The sequence below is a fragment of the Macrosteles quadrilineatus genome, unplaced genomic scaffold (assembly GCF_028750875.1).
Source record: "Macrosteles quadrilineatus isolate MER2022 unplaced genomic scaffold, UCM_ALF_1.0 Scaffold_9__3_contigs__length_116548681, whole genome shotgun sequence".
Classification (NCBI taxonomy): Eukaryota; Metazoa; Arthropoda; class Insecta; order Hemiptera; family Cicadellidae; genus Macrosteles; species Macrosteles quadrilineatus.
The window spans coordinates 46,940,121-46,965,489 of NW_026542602.1; the positions used below are offsets into that span (position 1 = coordinate 46,940,121).

The 25,369-nt window shown below is 33.4% G+C and overlaps 1 protein-coding gene across 7 annotated transcripts in view; it reads left to right on the plus strand.

Moving 5' to 3' along the window:
• Positions 1–24,696, plus strand: part of LOC129003175 (tropomyosin-1-like) — a 35,154-nt gene extending 10,458 nt beyond the window's left edge. Inside the window, exons 2-11 of one of the 7 annotated variants that reach the window (XR_008491626.1) lie at positions 382–532; positions 1,260–1,385; positions 2,857–2,990; positions 4,097–4,214; positions 5,848–5,918; positions 7,371–7,446; positions 7,896–7,958; positions 9,192–9,261; positions 10,051–10,209; positions 11,703–12,282. Coding sequence is in view for 6 of the 7 variants with exons in the window: in XM_054431445.1 (XP_054287420.1) it covers positions 419–532; positions 1,260–1,385; positions 2,857–2,990; positions 3,692–3,809; positions 5,848–5,918; positions 7,371–7,446; positions 7,896–7,958; positions 9,192–9,261; positions 24,330–24,412 (855 nt within the window). In the remaining variant the exon portion in view is untranslated. Of the gene's footprint in view, positions 1–381; positions 533–1,259; positions 1,386–2,856; positions 2,991–3,691; positions 3,810–3,863; positions 3,982–4,096; positions 4,215–5,847; positions 5,919–7,370; positions 7,447–7,895; positions 7,959–9,191; positions 9,262–10,050; positions 10,210–11,702; positions 12,283–14,263; positions 14,708–21,149; positions 21,900–24,329 lie in introns of those variants that run through there. The other 6 variants (XM_054431445.1, XM_054431444.1, XM_054431443.1 and 3 more) reach the window with 6 other exon arrangements.
• The last annotated feature ends 673 nt before the right edge of the window (positions 24,697–25,369 follow it).

The window sequence follows — 25,369 nt, forward strand, 5'->3', positions numbered from 1 at the left end:
ATGCAATCGTCTAGGTGTTGAAATTGTAGGAGTGAAATTGTATAGGACTCACCTTCAAATCTGGTTCGTTTCTATGCTCAGATGCCATTCGTCATTAAGCCATCAACAACACAAGTTTTTGAACCGTTTTAAACAAGCTAATGGCGTTAAAATACGTATACGAATGAGATAATCAATTACTGACAAAGTTGATTCCTTACCCAAGACTATTTATTGATATCCCAATTACCCAAGACAGCTGTTTAAATTTCGAACCACCAACATGTTACTGACTTTTCTCAAGTCTGATCATTAGGCGAGCACTGTAACCACTCACCTACAACTTACAGCTTTCCACCCCTGTTCTCCAGTGTTTGTACTAAAGATGGACTTTGTTTGCAGATTCGGCCAGGTAGCGTAGACCAACAAAGCCGCCAAGATGGACGCGATCAAAAAGAAAATGCAGGCGATGAAGATGGAGAAGGACGCCGCCATGGACAAGGCGGACACCTGCGAAGGACAGGCAAAGGACGCTAACTCACGCGCTGACAAGGTTGGCAGAAATTGGAAAATTTATATTCACATAGATCAAATTTAGTTTTCTTGGAAAATGCAGTTAGCGACAAGGTTGGCAAACAAACTGACTTCCTTCTTTTCTTGACATCACCCCTTGTGGTAGGTTTACCCGTGGTAAATAAGGGACATAGTCTATTAGGCAAAAACATCTCAGTTGATGAATTATGGAAGAAAATTATGACCTAATTTCTCAAAAATCGAAACGAAATGCAAACAAGTGATTTCTAACATGAACTTCGATGGAAATGGCGTTATTTGAAACCCTGGAGTGAGACATTCATAATTTCATCTCTTAGTTCGTTATCTAAGATGTTTCTGACAAGTAGACAATGTCATTTTTTCACCCAATAAGAGAAAACACACAGAGTGATGTCGAAATGTCATCCTCCTCCATGAAAACTGCTATTCAACATTTTCTATTTTAGGTCATGATACCTAATCTGATAAACAAACTCGGCAAAAAATACGAGTAGTACTAAACTTTAGCATGTAGCCGATACAACAAACAAAGGTAGAAAATCGTGAGTTGAAGTGTAACAGTACAGCTAATGTATGAAATTATACTAGTCTTTTGTGGACATGTATTACCTACATTATTCATAGTCCAAAAAGATTTTACAAACTTTTTTGTTGACCCTCAAGTGGACATTTGGTTTAAATCAGCCTTACTGTATTGTGCTTAATATTTTCATATGCTTGACCAGGTCCTTGAGGACGTTCGGGAACTCGCCAAGAAGCTAACGCAAGTAGAACAGGACCTGGAGAACAACAAGAAGGCTCTGGAACAGGCAACCAAGGACCTGGAGGAGAAGGAAAAGCAGCTGACACAGGTGAGTGAAACATGGCAAATAATACATAAATACTACACACTACACGCCTAGGGTACGTCGGGGACTTAGTGCAGGTTCATTTGTATTAAAATAATGATTCGCGTTTTTTTTGTTAAAGGAAAAACTTATTATCTTTTGAAGATGGTATATTAATACAATCCTCTTCAACCTAGCAATAGAAGAAGCTCTATAAGAAGTGGCAACAATAGACAAGGGAATTTCAATTGGCTCCAGAATTAACATATTAGCGTTTACAGACGATGTCGTAATTTTTGCAGAAACTTTAGAGGACCTACGCCAACTAACAAAAGTATTTATGGACAAAACAGGACAATTAGGACTAAAAGTAAATGATGGGAAAACCAAATATATGCAATTTTCAAGAAATCAGGGTATAGCCCAAGACCTACTGCAGGTAGATGACCATAAATTTGAAAAAGTAGAACATTTGAAGTATTTAGGGGTTATCTTATCCAGGGAAAACAAAGAAGAAATAGAAATTCAAAATAGACTAAATCTGGCAAACAGATGTTTCTACGCCTGCAACATACTGATGTCCTCTAAGTTACTGTCAAAAAACACCAAAGTTAGAATTTATAAGACAATAATCAGCCCAGTATTATTATACGGAGCTGAAACATGGAAACCAAATAAAAAAGAAGAAAAGAAGTTAATCACATTCGAAAATAAGATTTTAAGAAAAATCTATTGACCAATTTATGAAGGTGAATGGAGGAAGAGACACAACAGAGAACTGAGAGAACTCTACAGAGATCCAGATGTGGTATGTGAATTTAAGTGTAGAAGAGTTAGATGGGCTGGACATGTTTTACGAAGAGAGGAGCAAAATAAGTTAAAATTAGTTTTACTAAGAAGTCCCGAAGGAAGCCGACCGAGGGGAAGGCCAAAACAAAAATGGTGGAGCCAAGTAAAGAAAGACATGGAGCAACTGAGGAAGATGCAGAGGATAGAGCAAGATGGAGAGGCTTTGTTGGTGCGGCCAAATATCTTCTTAGATATGCATGGCCCTGAGAGTAAGAGTAAGTTTATTAATAAAAAAACTTAAAGTTTAATTTTTTCTATTCCAATATGGCGTCCAAAATTTATTCTCTCGTGACTCTCGTGAAATGCCACTGGCGTAGAAAAAAAAAATTACCGCTGTTAGGTACCATTTCTAGGGGTTTCCTAAATATCTCAAAAACTATGATCTTTTTGTATACCTACTATACTAAATTAGGAAATTAAAGAAGATTACAATTCATACAAGAAAAGTATATGATGTAACTATTTCGGTTAACCATTTTCAAGATTTCATGAATATCGGTTATATTGACATTAGGTTGATAGGCTTAGCCACGTTTAGCATTTATTTTACGTAAAAATTTACATGTATTTTTTATGGAAGGAGTATTTGAATAAGGAAACACCAGAGTGCATTATGTAATAATTCATATTTAATTCCTTTTCTTAGGCTGAGGGTGAAGTAGCATCCCTCAACAGGAAGGTCCAGATGATTGAGGAGGACCTTGAAAGATCAGAAGAAAGATCCACACAAGCGCAGTCCAAGCTGGCAGAGGCTTCACAGGCAGCCGACGAAGCCAAGCGGTAAGAAACGGTATCCAGTTTGATTTAGGACTCTTCGTCAAGTTCAATGATAACCAAATATCATCACTGCATGATCTTAAGGCTGTATACCTCTATAATGTGTACATCGCGCTGCTAAAAGTAAGCTTTTTTGGCGATCTACGAAGAAAAAAGGTAAAACCGTATCAGATGTACGGATAATCACTGGAACAGAAATCATTGTTGCCAGGGACGTCCCTTTTTGTCGTGGAACAGAACTGCATTATTGATCAATACTTTTAGACCTCACTACACTAATGCTGTTATGAGTAAAGTCATGTTTTGAAGTACAATTCTAGAATAGCATGTTTAGAGTAGCTTAACACAAAACGGATATTTCTGAATTTAAAATTTGTAGCAGTGCACAAGGCCAAAAGTATATGATGAGTACATATATGATAAGTTAAACATTACTTCACGAGAACTTGATTTAAATTAGATTGACTATAATTAATTAGTTAAGCTTAGGTTAGTCTCTTATGTTCAAAATAATAAGAAGTGTTTCAGAATGTGTCAAGTATTAGAGAACCGTAGCAAGGGCGATGGGGAAAAGCTGGAATTCCTCACAACGTCGCTGAAGGATGCTAGGACAAGAGCCGAAGAGGCGGACAACAACTCAGAGGAGGTTCGTAATATGAAACGAAACTCTGGCCGACAGTAAAGTATGTAATTTGCCTTTTCAGAATGTGCCAGGTACTCGAGAACCGCGGAAAACCGATTGTGGAGAAAATGGATCACCTGACAAACACTCTTAAGGAGCTGAGAACCTTAGCCGAGGACTCGGATACCAAGTCGGAGGAGGTTTGTAGTATCGTGGTGACGTGGATGTCCGTCTGATTGTTTTGGGGTTTTCAGAATGTGCCAGGTACTCGAGAACCGGAACAAACCTATAGTGGATAGGATGGATCTTCTTACAGACCAACTAAAAGAGCTGAGAACGTTGGCTGAGGATTCGGACACAAAGTCCGACGAGGTCGGTAAGATGGTCCTGATCTGCACGCTGATCTAGCACACCTTGGATGTTGCACCATGTGTCCGATGAACGGGAAATGTTTTGCACGCTCGAATGATTAATCCGAATTTTGCAGAATGTGCCAGGTGTTAGAGAACCGCAGCAAGCTCGACGAGGAGAGGATGGATCAGTTGACGAACCAACTGAAAGAGGCTAGGATGTTGGCTGAGGATGCCGACAGCAAGTCTGAGGAGGTCAGTAGAGAACTAGAGAGTCTGAACGCTGGCTCACACTTCTGACTGCTGGCTTCTGGCATACCAAGGCTGTCCTGCAATCTCGCCATTTCACTACTGATATTAATATTTTCCTCTTCTTGCTTATTGGCTTAGCTCTGGCTTCTGCATTTGACATTCGCTTATTGCATGAACTTTTCTTAACTGGACATGAACATGTCACTAACCAAGACGATTGACATCAAACCACATATCAAGGCTTGTGGTCTACACGGAAATTTATAAATTCACAAACAAGTATTAACGAAAATCTTAGTCAGTCACTTGGAAGTTGACAGTTGGCATGTTTACATTTCATGAAAGTGAAAGAGCATTCGTTTTTATGTTGCTGAAGAAAAATGATACCAACGTCTAGAGAAGAAACAAGAAACATAAAGGCTACCTTAGTAAAAAGTAGGCCTATTTAAGTAATTTTCAAGGAAATGCTAATTAGAAGATCCTCAAGAGGGTGAAAGTAAAATATTTAAAATAAAGAACGATTTCACACCGATGACTACAACAAACAAACAAATGATACTTGACAAAGAAATACCAAAGATTATAATAATGTTAACAAGATCACACACGTAAACTGGATTTCCTTCGAAAGAACCTCATGATACATCTCACAGTTAATTTATTATGACAACGTGACCAAAAAAACTAAATGGTGGAAATGAATAACAAGTGGAGAAATAGTACTCACCAAACGGAGAGAGCAAGATGATATCCTGAATATTTTTGAACCATTATTCGACAACTGTTGATTGTCCAAACACAGTAATCAGTGCAACGCCTTCACTTAGCAATCAGTACAATAATTTCCTAATAATTGCAAAAGCTTCACCGGTTAACAAACGTAACATTTTGTCTATGTTTTTTGCTTTTTAATCAGCATTTTTAATCAGTCTTTAATCATTTTGTGTGCATTTTTGTTCAATTTTGTTTGAATTTGCATTTTGTTTCATAATATTTTTGTTTCATAAATGTGGGTTTATCTCAGTTTTGTACAACACTGTCAATGTTCTAATACTGTACGTTGAAACGTTTGTCATATTCGTCTGTCGGGTGTTTTGCAAAAATAACTCTATGTATGATTTTTAAATGTTACATTTTTCTACGCATGTTTAACAAGAACAATTTTACTCTGAAGTGTTCATTAACTAAGTGTCTTCAATTTTTCATCAATGTGAAGAAATTTGTATTTTCAGCCATGTTGATGTAAGATTTTAAAAGTGATATTCAACAGTTTGTCATCTATTAGTACACTATCTTTGTATTTGTGTTATATACTGTAAATATTTGTAGATAATTTTAAAACCATTCAACATAAAAATATTATTTTAACTAAAAATCATTTTCACTACATCAGTACATTGTCATTCTAAAAAATGTTGAATATAGAGAAAGTATCAGAAAAACCAACATACCACATATTTTTCTTTTCCACATCCACACTCGCCATTCCATATCCAACACTTTTTCACTTATCAGTGTGGTTTGGAGTACAAAGTTTAAATTTTGTCAAAATTAAATCTACAGTTTCACCTTTCATATCGACATAGGCAATCTACATTTTTGAATCTACTTATAAATGTATGAATGTATTGATCAGGTTTCACGGAAGTTGGCCTTCGTTGAAGACGAGCTTGAAGTAGCTGAGGACCGTGTAAAATCTGGAGACTCGTAAGTAACCACATACAATGTATATTATACCATAATATACCATATACCATTATACCATAATAGTTATTTGTGTAACTAGTGCGTGAAGTAGCACTTTGCGCTCGCATTACACAAAATATTTTTCCTACAGTTACTATAAAGCATACGAATAATTAGTTTCTCAAACACTTAAACAACACGTTTTAGATTAGGTTAAATGTGGTTAAATCCAATCATTGAACGAAAATAACATGAAACTGCAGGTTAAGTCGAAGTATCAAAATTCAAAAGGCTGTGAAACGCTGCAGCAGCTGATTGTAGTCGTAGTATCTTTGTGTAGCCCCACTAGAAAAAAACGTGTAGCCAACGTATTTTCAAGGGAACACTTATTACCCCGAATACAAGAAAATACCTGGTATGGATCATAAACATAAACAAATGACGTTTTGGTCCGAAAGTTAACAAAACATATGTTAATTAATGCTATTAGTATAGGGGGTTTCTGTACTTTCTGGCCAAAAACGTCATTTGTTTGTTTATGATCCATACCGGTATTTTTCTAGTATTCGTGCTTATTACGTACCTTTAGAGTACACTGTTTTGTGTTGTTGGGTTGGAATACTGGAGTGCGGAAAAAAATGATTGTGACAAAAGTAAAATGAATGCGGCAAAAGTAAGTAAATTTATTAGCTGCTTAGCATGCTAAAATCAGTGCAAGGAAGTCTGCTTTGTCAGTTAACTGTAGGAAAACATATTTGCATTGTCCCAATCAGTGTATAAAAAATAACTCTTTACTCTCAAGAAATATAAGAACAGTAAAACATACCAAGCTACAGAAACTGCCCTCGTGAAACTCCCCTATAGATATGGAAGCAACAGTAAAGAGGACATTTTAGTAAAAAAATAACATGTTTAGTGTAGTTAGATTTTCTAGTTTCCTTCAATTTTCAAAACGTTCTTAAGGGCTTTCGGTAACACAATAAAACCCTTATGTGATCAGCAATATTATATTCTTATTAAAAATTACATAACCTTCATTCTGACTCTGAAAACTAATTTCCATAACCTGAAAAGAGTTACCATAAGCTAGGGACGGTATAAAGTGGAACATCTTCTGTAAAATAATAACTATAAAGCTGTGTTGTTGTACCGAGGGAAGCTCGAAAATAAAGGATTTTTTATTCGTTAGTCATTTGTTTATTTACTCATGAAGTAAACAGAGAAAATTTAGTTAATCTATTTATTTTTACTTAATAAGTAAATAATGCTAATTGTACAAGGGGAACAGATGGTAGTAGAATTTTTACAAAAACGTTAATGTGAATGTTCGTGTTCAGTTGTAAAGAAAGTTCCTTGGCGTTTTTTAAATTTTTTTTTAAGTATGGCAAGACAATTAGTCAACTGTTTATTTTAATTGGGTAAAAATGCGATGATTTTCAAGCTGCAATTATTGACTTTTATTATAATTTACAGAAAGATCATGGAACTGGAAGAAGAATTGAAGGTCGTCGGTAACAGCTTAAAGTCTCTGGAAGTCTCAGAAGAAAAGGTAATAGACTTTAACTCTACTATGTCAGGACAAAAAGAAATAATTTTGGCAGTTATTATAAATAAACCTATGTAATACTCATATTTCAATTGATATAGTAAGAAGTTAAATTTTAACCACGATATAATTGCTGAAGACCTGCATTGTGTATATGAAAAAAACATATTTAATGTTACGATGAAAGACTTTGGAACACAAGAATAAATGAATCAAATAAACTTATTAAAAGTTATCACGATACTTGAAGTAGTTTTTCAGAATACATTCAATAAAATATTTTTATTTTGAGATGATTCCGTTAATATGATGAAACCATTGCAAATTTTTATCTAGGTACTTATTATCCCCTTATGTACTTATCCTTATACCTATTATGTACTTGCTATGTACATCTATGTACTTATTATGTACTCACTATTCACTATTTGACAATTTGTTTGTTTGTTTAGGCCAACCAGCGAGTAGAGGAATACAAGCAACAAATCAAGCAACTCTCCGTCAAGCTCAAAGAAGTGAGTTTAGTTACAATTTAGTATACTTTTAATCTCATTTATATCTTAAGAATTCCCAATTCTAGGTTGGGAGGAATAGATAATTCAGTTTTGAATACTATCTTGGTAACAGGTAGCGTGTGTTGGTGCTATTATACAGATAAAGTATAAAGTATAATATAAAACGAGGGGCCAGTGTGCAAATTTGTTTTCGAGTCTAAATGAATCCAATTCTAAACAAACAAAAACAAACAAATATTAAACATGTCCGACAACTAAACCAACATGTTTGACATAGTTATCAGGTGAATAAAACTACGAATTAGCAGAACATAAATTAATTCAATTTGCTGCTCTTAGATCCAACCCAAACCATAAATTAGTGCATTTAAATTCCATTTTACATAAACTGTTTGATTTTATTCGTTAACAATGACCGTGTTCAAAGATTAGACTGAAGGATCAGCTGTTTAAATTCGCAAAAGAAAGTTGTTCACAATCACTGAATCTTTGAAAATGATGGATTTAATCATAGACAAATCTTTTTGTCTGTGATATAATGCTATGAGGGCTCAGCCCTAAAGTTATCTTCTTCATTACCTTTCGTCATCCCGCAAGATCACATGCCTTGAAATGACACCTCAATAGTACAAATTGGCAAATTAGGGAGCCTAAAAAGGCCTCCTTATTGTATTAAGTATTATGTATTAAGTATTATTATGTATTATTATGGATATAGCGTCCCGATACATTCAAAACAGTTTATACCTAAAGATTAAATTAAAAATGTTTATTGAATAGCTGCAATTTCTAAATTTTCTAATAGCAGCCATTTTTATTTTTTTCGATATTATCAGCGTCTGCAATAGAGGTTTATCAGGCGGTAGGTGTTTCTTAATACATTTCAAAAGGCAATATTTTTCTATCAGTTACACCTGTCATCATCAGGCTCTTGATTAGAAATCTACAATGTACTTTGATTTCTAAACTGGTTCCCAGAACTAATTTTGTTTACCAAACTGCTTTACTGAAATAATGTTCAACACTTCAGTTTACTTTAGTTTACTTGGCCAATCATCAACAATTTATAGTTAATTAAATGACTCAGTGGTTTCAAATCCCCATCTTAAGCTGTAATTTCTTCAATATACAACAAAATGGGATACGTTCTTAGGCGCGAACTTGACTATTTTTCTTTTACATTTAGACTTTTTACAAAGGGTACCTTGATCACATGATCGTTCCCTGTTGCAGGCTGAGGCTCGTGCAGAGTTCGCCGAGAAGACCGTCAAGAAACTGCAGAAGGAGGTCGACAGGCTGGAAGGTCAGATTCGAGAAATACTTAACTTTTTCAAATATTTCTTAAGACATTCGGTAAAATCGACAATGCTTATTGCTGTAGCGTTCATAGGCATTGGTTTTAACGTTCTTTATTTCGCTATGTTCCATGTGTTTATCAACAGATTCGCTGGCTTTGCATGCTTAACGCTTAGGAGAAACGAGTTTAGCTATTTAAGTGGGTCGATGATATATTCGTTTTAATTTTCTCTTGGAGGGCGAACCAAAAGGAAAAAGTCGATGGGTTTTTGTTTTAAAGCAATGTTTTTGTTCCATTGTAAAATTAATTTTGAAGCCGGTCACAAGTGTAATGGTGTGGTTTACTGAACAGCATTATTTAAGCAACTATCTGATTTTTCATGGAATCGTAACATTTTTGATTGTTATGATTGTGTGTAACTTTGGTTATGTTAACCTGTGTGTGTTTTCCTGACATGAAATAACAGGAGACACAGTGAACCTCATCCATTAGCATGAAAACAATAATCATGTTATTTGTATGTAATAATATACATTCACGTCATGCCATATCAGAATATTTAAATTCAAATACATTATTGTACAGCATTTTTAATAGTTAAGTTTAAACATAAGATACCAAGGGGTTAATCAGTAGAACAGCTTCGTAATGCAATAATATCTTGCCTTCGATAGTCGCTTGTAACATAGAGCAATAAGGTACTATTGGCTTGCTTACGTCCGCTTACTCTATGCTGCTTGCTCTGTGGCGCTCACTCCCGCCTCCGCCATTTTGCTGACTCGCAGATGTTTGCAGATGAACTTCACACAGAGAAGGACAAATACAAGACCGTCATGGCTGACGTGGACGCGACACTCACAGAAATCGTGGGCGCCTAGTCCCAGCGAGCCTTGTATTAACATGATGTGTGTTGTAATATGTATGAAAATAACCATCAAAGCGCCATCGGAAAAGGTATTGTCGAACTCCCGGAGAAGACCCTCTGATGAGAACCTCCCATTTTGGTTTTTGAATTTCGTAGACTCCTATCAGGACTCTATGGGAAATGTAGGCCCCGAGGTTTTTTCCCCAGGGTAACTTTGGACAAACCCGTTGTTTCTTAGTCTTGTCTGTATTTGTTGAGTGTCACTATCACTATCCCAATGTACATTGTACTGTAGCCCCAACAGTCTGCATGTACCCATTCCATGTACATCTTCGTGCATGTCTGTCCACCCTATCGTCGATATTGAAGCATGAGATTCTACAATATTCTCCCGAAGGAATGTCTTCTCGACTCATTTTACATTTGAATCAGTGAAAAAAAACTAGTTCTATATTACCCTAAAAAATTTCAAAATACTCCTTTCTACAACTCTTCAAAAGAATCACATTTGAACCCAGAACCTTATCTAAAGCAATTTTTTCTCACCGTAAGTAAAGATCAACACATTTTTACTTTGATCGAATACTCCCAGAAATATAAAAAAAGCCTATTGAGAGAAACATCGAAATATTGTTCTTACTCATCATAGTAATTGGATGGAAAACGATGAGAAGTTCAAGTTTCTACTTAGCAACAACTCATGATCTCTATGTGATGTGCAGTTTTGTTACACATACTTTATGGTTACCATAACATTTATTTCCATTTATGGTTTATTCTTTTCGATTCACCATTCCAATACAGAATTATGGTTTCTTTGTACTTCAATGATGTGCCTCAGAAGATACTGTGTTAAGTTTATTCCTCTAACATTTAGAGTTTTGTCCTAATTTGCTGTGCTTGTGCTATTAATGCCATTATTTGTTAATGTATGTTGTCCTTGTGTTAGTTTTAGTCTACGTTTATGGTATTTAAAAAGTAAATTAAAGTTTAAACAAGATCCAATAAAAAACAGTGTACTACTGTAATATAATTTGAAACAAAATGTCAACATTTAAAATATTTAAATAAAAGGTTTGTTTCAAAAGGGAAATATAAAAAATTCGATTCATTTTGTTATTTAATGACATTGTAAACATAGAAAATCTTGAATTACCTGAGTAAGGATTCTAAAGGCTTTATCAAATTTAATTCTAGATAATAAAAATGTCAATGTTTTATCTAAAATTCTAACAAGGCTAGTTCAATGTAAATATATTTTCTTATTCTATTTTACATGCCTCTATACGTTGTATTTCTGACTATATTTTTATGTTCTTTACATTTTTTAACTTATTTTTTCTTCTTTGTCTCACACCTCTTTTATTTCTCACTCTATCTACTTGCTTCTTTATCTCCAAGTCTTTTTCTTTATTTGCCTGAACTTAATTTATTTTTTCCACTGTCGTTATTTTTTAACTTTTTGTGTTTTGTTTTCTTTCTTTTCCCCTCTTTTCTCTGTCTCTTGTCTCCAACTCACGAGGCTTGTCTATGTCTACATGTTGTTGTGTTGTTGTTCATGTCGTGTTGTTGTTGTGTATAGACGAGCTTGGACTCAACAAGGATAGGTACAAGTCCCTGGCCGATGAGATGGACTCCACCTTCGCCGAGTTGGCTGGCTACTAGACTTATCTCCCCTTGTACATCTAAAAACTCATCTCACCGATCGCGCCACATAAGGCTCCATTGGGCGACATCTCTAACGACTCATTCGTCTCTCGTTGTCCGCAACGTTTGACAAATGAAAGAAATAATTAATCGCATTGTTGAAAACGCTTTTTATTTAGTTTGCAGTAAATTTGAATTGTACTCGTGTGGTTAGCCTTGGAGGTGTTCGCTTCTAGAGATTATCGCTGGGTGTACCGACTTATCGCTGTCTGATTGTTGGAGACTAACCACATTTGTGTGACTATTTATTAAGATGTACGTATTAAGCAATTGGTGAATTGTATATTTTTTATTGTTCATGTCGTATTATTAAGTTATCATAAGATGAAACTATTCGAGGAAATGTAATGTAAGATATGTTGCCAATAGTGCCTTATTGTCTGTCACCACTGCAATGTGGATAGATTTAATGACGATTTATGAAATATATGTTCGGACGCTTGATGGTTCTTCTACTACGCCTTGTCATTCATCCTGTCGTACATTAGAGTTACATGTAGAAATTAGTCAAACTTTGTGACACGATCACGATATACAACTTAGTGTATCTCATATAAAATACAACTTCATGTAACCTTTTTGTCTATGCATTAAATATGTCTGTGTCAAATCAATCCTGTGAAACACGCATGATAAATGCATGCAGTCACTGTTTTTGTCCTACAATAAATGTTTACTCGGACAACTGATAACATAAAATGTTACAATCCAAAGATAACTTAACATAATATTTACCACAAATATAATTTTATAAGGAAGTTGTATGTTGGCAATTAAGTTACCCAATCATTTGACTGTTGTAAGTAACTTCAATGTAAGTTGTGTAAGTGTTGCTAACATTGTGATTGCTGATGAGAAGAAGTGAAGATGCTGCGGAACATGTTAAGGTAAGAACTGTATGTTACTAATGCTTATTGCTTTTGTAGATAACTTATGTTTTCTTACAATTTAACACCTATCAAAATTCATGTTTCTGGCCCCTGGACTTAACATGTATTGTCTTAACACGTATTTTGTTACAATTTTAATTTTAAAGCTTTTTGCGACTGGTCATTTCGTTAGAGCACGGGACTTCTAATCTGGAGGCCCGAGTTCAATTCCTGCCAATCACAAATTAATTGCTTTTAGCTGTGAATCTCATAAACCAGAGGTTCGGAGCCCACCTTAAGTAACTCACTATTTACTGAGCAAGCAAAATCCTATAAATATTTAAAATCTATATTTAGAAAGCCTGGTCTTTCTTAATCATTTGTTGGCAAAATGTCTAATACATGAAAAATTGTCCATGGCATCTTATGGTGCAACAGTTGAAGCAAGCACTCGTCTTAAAACCGAACATTCAAAATTTTTTTAATGTTCTTGAATTAATTACAGTAGCTAATTTGTCATAAGAATCTACAGAATTTTTTTAAAATTAAAATCAGCTAATCGTTAACTCAGTTAATCTCCTATAATGTGATCAATTAATTAAATTTAAAATGACAACTCTTAATGTGATGCAACACATTAAGATTAAAATAGACAGTGAAAATATACTTAGTAAATAAATATTGCCTAAACAAAGAAATTGGCTTTTAATTATGCATGGTTTTGTTATTTCAGGAATTAAATAATCTCTTCCTTTGCTTTAGTATCTTGTGTATATTTTTCTAGAGTATTTATAAATTCTGTTCTCATCTACGTGTGTCTCTTCGTGCCTCTTGTGAAACTTTTTTTACACGTACCATTTTGTAACCTAATCGTTACTTTTCCGCTTATTACTAAAATTTCTTCATACAATATTTTATTTTCCCCTTTTTAGTTTTTTGACAAGGTAGTGAGTAGAAGGTATAGTAGTTGTAGCTGACGGTTTGTTGTTACTTGTCATGTAAATATGCAACATGTTTGATTCAAAGGAAGCATTTCCAACGTTGACGGTTTTATAAACACAAAATATGTTGGTAAAGGCTTAATTATTCACTACAATTTGATTGAATTATTATAAAATGTGATTAAATCCAGAACTTCATAAAAAATTCTGTAAAGAATTGGTAGTGCAAGTCGATATTGACGTTGACTTACCTAGTCTTGTTTGAAATTGTTGATATACATAAGCAAAAATGAATTAAAAACGGAAAAAAATTGTAAAAATGTATATAATGTAGACAAAAAGAGTAGATTCTGAATGTGACAGCTGTAGATTCTGTTTAAGCTTTTTTCAGCAGGATGTCACTTTTTCACTCTCGACTCTTTTTGTTAACTTTTTTCACAACTTTTAAAACCCATACAATTATTGAAACCATAATGGTATTCTAAACACTAATTTATCCCTACGTAATCTAAACTCGTCCAAATTTAGTGATCTAGTGAACCAACATTTTCTCATTCAGTTAGTGTTGCAAATGCTTCCTTCCTAACTCACCTCAAACATGTTTAAACTTGCTATTGTTCTTTCAGACGAGATTCAGCACGAGACAGACCGCTACAAGGCTCTCTCCGGAGATGTGGACTCCACCTTCTCAGAGATGTTGTCCTACTAAACCTCCTGAACTTCCATCATCCTCCAGGACTTCTCCATCCTGGACCACGCGGAGTCCGTCGGCCCACGCCAACCTGGCAACTTTTCACTCATTTGCTCCGCAAATGAAAGAACCTACTTTAAGATTTGAATTTTCTGGATTAAATCGTTGTTTTTCGTTTTCGTTTGTCGCAAGAGTTAACGCTTGAGGTTTTTCGGTATATTTATATTTACGTGTACAGTATGTATAAGCATTAAGCAATTGGTGAACTATTGTAATATAATTTATATGAAACTATTTAAGGTAATGTAGCATTGAGTGAATATTATAAGCGGGTTCGTGCTTGTCCGACCCTGTAAATAAAGGTGTGGTCCTTGTGGTGGTTTTGTCTTGTCATTCACCTATTGTTTTGTGGCACGTCATTGTGTAATCGTTACGTTGTCATTAGTTTCTGTCCAGAATGTGTGTATTTTATTAGAAGATATTTTGCACCTTGGGCAATAGTAGGTAGATCACATCAAACCAACACAACTGGAAACATTCAAAATTGTTGCAGCAAACGTTTTACATAACAACCAACACTTATGCCAAGAACTATTTGTCGATGAAAAATGTTGTAAGACCATTATTTAATATTTATATTTTGCTCAATATTTTTCACGTTTTAAGTGAGTAAACGTGTAAATGGGGAGGAATAAATCATTTTGACAAGTTAAAAACATTATTAAAGTTTATTTATAAAGAAATCTGGATTTTGAAAAGATTGGTGTTTTCGAGGTGACTCTCTTGTAACTTATTTGTTATAAAAGCGTATCGTTTAACCCACCAGATAATGTATAAGTATTTTACTAAAACTAACTTGGTTACTGGTTAAACTATTACTGAAATAAATTTCAAAAACATATTTTGGTACAAATTATCGTTTTACTAATTTAACATGTTTTGAAATATATTTATTACAGTTTACAACGCATCAACATTTCAATTATAAATTATTTTATGGATCTTGTCAATCGGCTGAAATTAGAGTGAAATACAAACGAAATATCAAAGCTACTTGGTTCTGCATCAAAGATTTTAAGGCTTACTTGACATGCACAAATTAGGTAAAATAGTACAAAAATACAGTACTGAACACGGTTACGTTTTATCCCATAAAGTCTATTTCATTTTGATAAGATACAATTATCAAATAAGTTAAGATATTAAACGTCGAAGAGCTTTAACATTTTGTTTTTGTAAAGGACAGTTTCTTGTGGAAAACTATAGCCAGATAGGCCTATATATCTGAATTAATCTGAAAAAACCATTTCTCTGTGTAAAATAAATAAAATCTAACATCTCTTCTTTCCTATTTTTTTAGGTTAGTTAAATTTATTTCGACGTATATTGATTTATTAAATTCAACTAAACATACACATCTATTTACAATATAGCAAATACTTTTTTTAAGCAAGTTGTAAAAAAAAAAATTGTAAGACACATATCACAATGTATTTTGTCTTTACAATTAAAACAGCAAAATAATATTACATAAATAACATAAAAACAGCATTATGTAATCAATCACAAATAGAATGATAAAGGAACAAACTAAATTGAATCAGAAGTATGGTACATTGAAAGAACACAATTGCTGTAAAAATTGCTAAAAAAGAAATATTTTCAACTGGGAGTGAACAAAAATGTGTATTATCCAAAGCATACGTGGAAAAGCATTTCATTGATGTTGCAGAATAGTATGCAAAAGAATTTAGCAAAGGATACATAACATATCATAACCACTTGTAGAATAGTGTATGTTCTGTGACGTCTCATACCAGATGTTTGTTGATTGTGGTGTTGGTGTCTCCTTCGTCGTCCTCACAGGTAAATATTGTCTAATTTCTATTAACCACTATTATTATGATTAATTAAAATGTAAGTTTAGCAACTATAACCAAAGGTATATTCTAGAACAGAGCAAGGTCATGTTAGAATAGTTAAGCTGACATTGCCATACAACGTAAACAAAATGGATCCCTTTTCGTCACAATTGATTAAAAAACTGCGTTTTTATTCCTGAGTGAAAATAATCAGCTGGAGGTCATTGGATGTATATCAGCTGATTTAGAGGACTAAAATAGATCCAGCTAAAAATTGTTAAGAGAACCAAATGGAAAAAAGTAAACAAACAATATTGTTTTGCCATGCAGCAAAAACCGATTGTGTTCCACTCAGGTTTAAAGAAGCTCATTTTTCCACAGAGGAGAAAAAAATCAGGTTTACTTGAAGACATTCAGCTGTACATTTTTATAATAAATTGTAAAACTTGTCCGCTATTTTTTCAGAAGAAAATAGTTCCGAAAACAATATTATCATATTATTTTAAACATATATTCTGTATTCTATCGTGTTGTGTTGTATTTACCTAGGAGTGGTCCCCTTTATCGACATTTAGAGAAATTGAAATGTAAAAAAGTACTGCCGCAATAAAATATTAATTTATTATGTTGGCGGTGTAATACGTGTAATACTAATTGCTTCAAAATATAGTAATGGTAAAAGCTGTTCGTATGCGTTATTAAATTTGTAACAATCCTGGGAGCAAATTAATAAAGGTTAAAAATTAATGAAATCTACGATTCTTAATTATATTCATGGTAAGAATACCATGAAAATATATTTCACAACACGGGCAAAATATATTTTGGACCCTCGTTCATTTTGTTAAACCTCGTGTTGGAAAGAACCTCTTTGGGTCCAAGAGATAAAAATTTTACTTTTTCCATTGAAAAGAGTTAGCTTGAGTTAAGGACAACAGATGCATATCAGCTGATTTAGCCGAAGCAAATAGTTCTTATTAATAAAAAGGTTTTCAGAGGCCGAAACACTCTTCGTTTAAATAATTGTCATACATGTTATGTTATTATTGATATACATTGTCGTATACAGTGTAGAGCGTCCGTAGAAACAATAAGCCACATAAAAATGTCCGACTTAATTTGAATTTATTTCAAATTTGTTAACACCATAACTTTGAATAAATCAGCGCAACAGTCCGATCCTGATGTTGAAAAACATTTTTAGGTTAAACATTCTAACTAAAAAATAAGTTTTTATTAATTTTTACCATCAAAAAAATTAACGTCAGCTTAATACAAGTCCTAGGTTATTTGATAAACAACAATTAGTATAAAAAATTGAATAAACTGAATTGACTAATTAGGTAGACTAATTGGGTATTGGTTTACATGCAGTTAATTTTAATTTCCGGATCGCAGAACAACTCGTAGAATTAATCGAACTAATTAAGTTGATTGTATTTTCAGTCATTCCGTTTTATACGTTTTAGTTAATTGAACAATCAATTAAACTAACCACTACGAACGGCTCACTTAATGTGAAAAGTCATAAATAGTTTTAAATGTTTGATACGCTGTTTTTAAAATAGAGTTTCATTTTAAAGTTTTTTTTAGTATCGTTGTCACAAACTAACCTAATAAAATATTAATTGCATTTTCTACTCGCTATCTATAGAAAAGTAACAAAATTGTAGTCCTTGACTTTTTTAAACAAAGAGTACCAAAAGGCCACTTACTTTTAGGAAAATTTGCACACATACTTTGTAAAGTAAGTATTAATATAAGGGGTTTAATAAGAAGTTTTTTCATTGTAATTTTTGTTCTAAGGTGTTATCCCGCTAGGTAAACCAGGATCCGCCAGGTTTTATAGGATCTTGAACTAAGAGATTTTACTTTTAGTTTTGTATACAATAGTTGGATATTATTGTAAAATAGGAAATTTATTTTATCTTTGTTTATTTCACAATAATTTCTAAAGTGCATCCACAAAAGTGGTCTACTAATACATAAATACGGGTAGATGTTTAAATATTTTAGAAAGAAATATGGCGAAACAGGTCCTTGGTGACTTAAATCCGGTCCTAAGAAGAAAACCAAATAATGCACATTATCGGAACATAACTACTGATAATCTTTGACAATAATATTGGATCAATTGATTGGCAAAAAGTCATACTAACAAAATGCTGAGAATTTAACGAGTGAGATTTCATCACGTCTATTATTACCAACAGGTAGCATGAAACTTTAAGTCCGATGACATTTACGTTTAAAATCCTCTCAAGCCTGTAAACAAACCAATAAAACGAAGCTGATAAAACATAAAAACGAAGCCAGGGTGTAAATGTAATGGACGGAAACCGTTCGTCTGGACAGTGTGAATTACGGGAACGTATTTACGTTTCAAACTATTTGCAATCGCTTAAAACTATTATCCTATCCTATACTCTTATATGAGCAATGTTTGCTTGTTCGTATGTATACTTGTATGCTTGCTTGCACAAAGATCTCAAAAACAGCATCGACGATTTCCTTCAAATGTCGTAAATAATTAATTTCTGGCCTAAAAACGTGTTTAATGCAGTTAAAACTGCCAACAAAAATCTAATTACGTGAAAAAATGAAATTGAAAGTAAAAAAATTTTAAATTAACCATGTTGGCCGTGTTGGTTGAACAAAATAACAGGGAAAAAGTAAACAAAAGGCTTGTAAATTGTAACACGTGTTCATAATAATGTTTCCACACATAGTATACTAGCAAATTACAAAATACAGTACAAAAGGAAAAATATAAGTTGTTACTATTGTGCAAAGATTACACTGAAGATAACACTATATATGTGAAAATAGTTCCAAGTTACTATCAAATACTGATTATTTAACTTGGCTCTCTCCTACCAAAACTTAATCCTTAAAGTAATCAGCTGTTTTGATTTAAACAAAATGTCAAAACAATGTTTATGCGAGTATAGGCTATTATAAACGAGCGACCTTTCATCGACTGTAAAACAAATGAATGCCTTGAGCATTGCCAGGTTAAAATTTCCAACAGAATAAATTGAATAAAAGCCATAACTAGTTTTAAATAAAACGTGAGTTTGATTTACAATCGAAACAAACTACAGCGAGCCATGGCTTGGCCCCCTGGTACTAATAGTATGAAACGTAGAATGCCATCTATTTGAAGTTCATCTATTGATACTTCGTTCACAATATTTAGGCTTTTTGTGTTTATTATATGTTTCTGAATCAGCTGTTGAGCTATTATTTTAAAGGTAAGGGTTAAGTGGAGGAGATAGATTTCTTCCTCTAAAACCGCCTAAATGTTGTGGATGAAAATATACCCAGAAAAGGTGGCTTATGTAAACCATTCGTAAGCAGCCTCTTTAAACTAAGTACTTATAAAATTGTATATTTCATACCATGTACTGAAAGTGGCAATATCTGGTACGCGTTATGGTTCATCTGAGAGACGTTGAAAAACCTCAGGGGAAGGAAAACATAAGACGACGAGGAAATCAGCTGATCATTTTTTCTTTACTCAGAAACGTTATAAGAGCTTGGGAAATGATGAAATAAATTTATTTGAAATAACCGTTACTGAAAATTTGGCAACTTTCCATAGGAATGACACTAATTTTCATGAAACATCAAATGACATCAGTAATTTATTACAGAGTTTTCTTAAATAGAAAGTTCTGCAGTGAAAACAAACTTAAGATTTCCAACGTAGTGAGAGCAGTTGTAACTGTCTTGTTGTAAGTCTGTGTTAGACATCGGTTAAAAACTCGGAGAAAATGATGGATGGTAAAAGTATGTTGGGAAAGTAGAAGTGGTTTTGGCTAAATGTTTAACTTGGGGATCTAAGGTAGATGAATGACTTTAGTGCTCATGACCTAGATTCTCTATTAATTTCACAAGTTCATTATTTAATATCATGAATTTCGTATACCCACGAAAATTCCTGAAACAACGGTATATTATTGTTGTGTACATAGTTTATAGTTTATTATTTATATACAAGAACCACAGAGGATTGTTCCGGAAAACCTTTTTTACATTGTTACATATGGCACTTAATTTATTTTTCTATTGTTGATGTTATTTAACCAACCAATATGATTGTTTTCGATTGTTCCATACGTTTTTACCGTACGCCGAGAGAATATTGAGATACCATACTGTACGTTTGATGTTTTACTTACATATCACCATTTATTTCATTATATAGCAGAGTTTTTGAAGAACTACCTTAAATATATAGCTGGGCAGCAGAGTGATTATAGCTCGCCTGACAATCAAAAGGTCACCAGTTCGATCCTGGGAAAATTTAGTAGCTTTTTGATGTTTCAAAGATGTATCCAGCTGTCCTTGATTGATCGGAGTTTGAACTCATGATCCTTGATAAATAAACAGCTGATCTTAAATTCGTGGTATTAAGGTGAATAAGGCATTTCACTCCTAACCTCAATAGATTTCTAAGTTCTTTTACAACATTTGTTTCTGGTTCAATATTACTTTATTCACATTACTCTAGGAACATTGTCTAAAGATTTTGGAAATTTTAAGGAGGCATTTTTCAATAAAGGTCGAGATAGACTCTACTCCAAGCTCTTCGAGTATATCTAACGAACCAAGCACTGCTATTCAAAGAATTTTGTTTTGGAATACTTTAATATAACCAGTTTTTCTTTTTTATTTCCTAAATTGAAGTTGTTGACCTATTAGGTATTTCACTATATGGCACGGCATCTTCAGGGTATTCTATCTTCAAACACGAAATAGTTAATTTAGTGTGAAGTTGTTAACTGCTATTGCTCTTGAAACCGTGTCCACAATACTCTCTATATTTCTGTTGTGTAGTACTGTACACCACATAATTTTTATCTAATACTTTTTTACATAAATAGTTGCGCTCCTCCCTAATAATGATTATAATTAAAGGCTGTACTAAATCTTTAATTTACGTTTTGGTTACAGACGATGTCCTGAAGGAGAAGGAAATCTACAAGGACATGGTCAACGATATTGATCAGACCTTCTTGGACATGGCTGGAATCTAATTTCAATATCACGAAATTAATTACAAAGTTCCTCGACCTCTCTATTATTTTACCCATTTTGTTTTCTTACAAAATGTTACTAATATTTCTTACAAAACTCTTGGGTATTGAACATACATCGTCATGCCATCTTTATGAATTTTCTCCACCCCTAGAAATTGGTTATGAAGAGATCTGTATTTATGAAAGACATGTTTTTAGAAACAATATGCAATATAGTTCGGGAACAGTTTGGAACGCGAATATGGAGTTTCAATATTTGCTGATAAATTATTGAAACGTTGTCGAGAAAAGTGGGCAAGTTATTTATGTAAGGTTGTTTGCCTGCAGAATGTGTTATTGAATGTTTTCTGAAACACGTGAAACCTGGAATAAGTAAACTTTACGTACTAAATTATTCTGAGCCAATGAAAAACTTGACCAGATATTTTATAGGCCTACTGTTTATTCCACAACTACCAACCCTACACTATTCCTTGTTATATATTTTGATAATCTGTAAATATAGTTTTCCCCTTAAGAAAACGGTTTTCTGGAAAGTTCTAGTTGAAGTGTGGTAATTTAAAATCCTAAGCATTTATTGTATACATATTTTAGAGTTTGTTGGTTTAAAGACATATATTTATTTACTAAAATGTGAGTTTGAAATAAAGATTTGTGTGAAAAACCATACTTTATTACCACGCCTGTTCCACATCATTGAAACATGTGTATAGATGAAAATAATGAGAATGTTCAAAATGGATAATTGATGTTTGGTAGTCTAGTTTGAAATGTTCATGTTTTTTCAAAATCAGTCATGCCAACAACGCATGCTCATTCATTGTCAGTATTTTCATACATGCATTCCTACATGCTTGTATGCATTTAGATTGCAGAGCCATTCAGTTGATTATGATTTTACTCATTAATTAGTCAGTGCCTTTATTAGATAGTTCATTTTCAAAATCAGCCATGCATACAACGTATTCTCATTCATTGTAAATATTTTCATAAAGTCTCTCTTACAATAAACGTACATCTAAAATCTGTTTTACAAAAGAATATTGTACAGATACAGAAAATAGACATATTCAAAATCACAAGAAACTTCATCCATAGTTGCTTATAGTGTAAAATGAGACATAAATTTTATACAGCTTACAGTTTGATGACTATCAGTTTTCCTAGATTTACCACATAGATTACAGTTTTTATATTTTTTTTTTTGTAAAAAACTAATAGTTTACGTTGAGTGTTGAATTAAGAAGAGTATTTTGACATGGAGTTGGATTTTTAGAACTTAAATAAAAAAATGTATGAACAATACTCCATTATTAAAATCTGCATAGCATTGCATTCAAAACCTAAATCTCAAAGTTTTAGTGTTTTATCCTATTGGACACAATTGTATATTAAAAAACTTACCACATATACTCAATACAAGCTTGATAAAAACAATAATTATTGAAATTTTTAAAGTTTTAACGATACAGTTTATCTACAAGAAAAAATATCTCAAACATCTTTCTGAATATTTACATATATCAAATCATGCATATTGTATTTTATTGTGTGATTCAAAAAACCTTTATCATACCATAGACAAAAAGAATTAAATATTGACTTTCATCCATGCTGCGGTTACCATGGTTACCATAGTTTCTGGCGCACACTGTTGGGAGCGCTGTGTAGTTACGTAGCGCGTACGCCGTAACTACATGGCGCTCCCAGTGGTGTGTGCCAGAACCTATTCGAACCACAGCACAGCTGACGGTCTTTATATAATTCTTTTGTCTATGATCATACAAACTGTATTAGCATGATTCATTCCTCGTCATGCTCGTGTCAGAACTCCCAGTTTTAGCTGTAAGGACGGCATGAAGTTGGATCTTTGCATGGAGAATAATAGGTGAGACACTTTCATTTCATTAGTTTTATTTTTGTGTTTTCGATGTAAATAGTGATTATCTACTAGGATTGTTTTCATAGCAATAATAAAACAATAAATTAAAATTGTTTATATATATATATATATATTACAAAACACAAATGTTCCTACACTCTGCACTGCTAGCATTTACTGCTTCCTTCACCAATTCCTACGTCTTGGACCTGTTTCCCTCACTTCCCATAACATTTTGCAGATACATTAATCCAACTGCCACAAATGGTTCCCTCACTCTGCGTCGCCAGCCTTTACTACTTCCTTCACAACTTACTACGTTGTGGACTTGTTTCCCCCTTCCCATAGCATTTTAGTATTTTAGATACAATTTCTAACTGCCCCTCCATGAACGTTTCACATAATCCGCACTTCTCACATTTACTACTTCCTTCACCACTTCCTACGTTGTGGACCTGTTTAAGTTTGCCATTTATGAGTTGGATCCATGAAGCTAATTCACCGACGAATTGTTTAAGATAAAATATTATTTGTTATAACCTTATTTATCAACGTAAATAAAATCTTGTTGTAAATCAAATATGCCTCAGAAAGTATGTTTTATCTACGACTGTACCTATTCGATAAGTGGTCGTTTCCAAATTGCGACTTAAATGTAAATCTAAGACTTTCTCTGTGGTTTTTGATCAGTACAGTAGTTGACAACATCCGATTTTTTTTTCCTTTTACTGTGTTACTGTGTTTAGGTCGTGGCTTGATTATAACATATGCAATGATTCTTTGTTTCGTTTACATTTACGTCGTTATTTTGTAACCATCGTAGCAACCCATAAGACCAATGTTAAAATTTTAAAACTTTGAGTTTCTTTAAAATGATATAGACATTATCAAAATTTGAAATTGGTTATGTCTAAACCAAACATTTGACAAAACAACCTTGGTAAGTTTGGCTAAAATATCTTCACCCGTTATTGAGATTAAGTGTTTAACGATAGCATTGAAGTTGATCCCAAAGAGCTTCGCTCCGCTATTTCAAATGTAATCAATTTGTCTTTCACAAGTAAAAAAAATCAGAGTTTGTCACCCAGCACGAAATCCCCGAATGAAATCACAGGTGAAAATGATGCTATGTTTATTTCTTCTGTAGCCTGGGCTGTATTTATTTTAACTTTTATCTCTGGCAAATATTCATGTAAATTGCTTAATTTTCAGACGACGTCCTCCGTCAGAAGGAGATCTACAAGGACATTATCAACGACATTGATCAGACATTCCTGGACATGGCTGGATACTGAACATCCAACATACGAAACAATCTGCCAGAATCCCAGTTCTGCCATGTTACTGTGCGCGTCTTCATTTCCCTCAAACTTATGTAAAAGTAATTTTAAAACCAAAACGTAGCTTTGCTACAAATCAGGGTTGCATTTCACATTTCTTTTAACATTTGCAAAATCTCACATAAAAAACATTTGCATTTCTTCAGTATCTGTTACAACGTAAAGAAATGAAATTGGGTTGTTTGGACTTGAATTTGTGAAATGAGTCGGATTTTAATAAACGTTATAGTTTATTATAATTTTTAAAGTTTAATTCAATACCTGTGTGTTTAGGATGTCTTTATTATGTTACAGTGAAATGAAGTATTTAAATTTCCATTTTTAAATTCTAGTTAAATTGAAGACCTCTACAACCTTTACTCTCTGGGTTGTACAATAATTAAGACCTTACATGGTGTTTTTTACGCTACCCGAATTAGAATTACAGAGATTTGCTGTAAAGGGACAACACAAGCTCATATATTGGCACCCCTGCTTACTCTGTTTTATTGGTAATCAGCTGATGTACGTTTTAGCATTGTTTACACTGATTAGTCCCAATCTTTACTGGTTGCGTTTGAGTAAAACACATGTTGGATCTTATTCATAATAATTTCCCAGCACAAGCCTTTGCTAAAACCATTCTAAAATGTATACAAGCTAATAGGGAATGAAGCAGAGGAAGCAGTGCATCCAGCTCATGTGATTTTTTTCTGTAAACAGTGAGTTTCGACTTGCAATTTTGGTTGCGTAAAATACACGCTGTACATTAGATGTGTATAAGTGAGCTGTTGTAAATTTCAGTTTCTTATACACCAAACTGCAAATTAAAAAAAAAACATCTTATTTGCCCTACTCACTATCTTAGTATGAATCTCCAAAAAAGAAATATATCTTCAATATCACTTTATGAGCCATTCAACTATGTCTGCC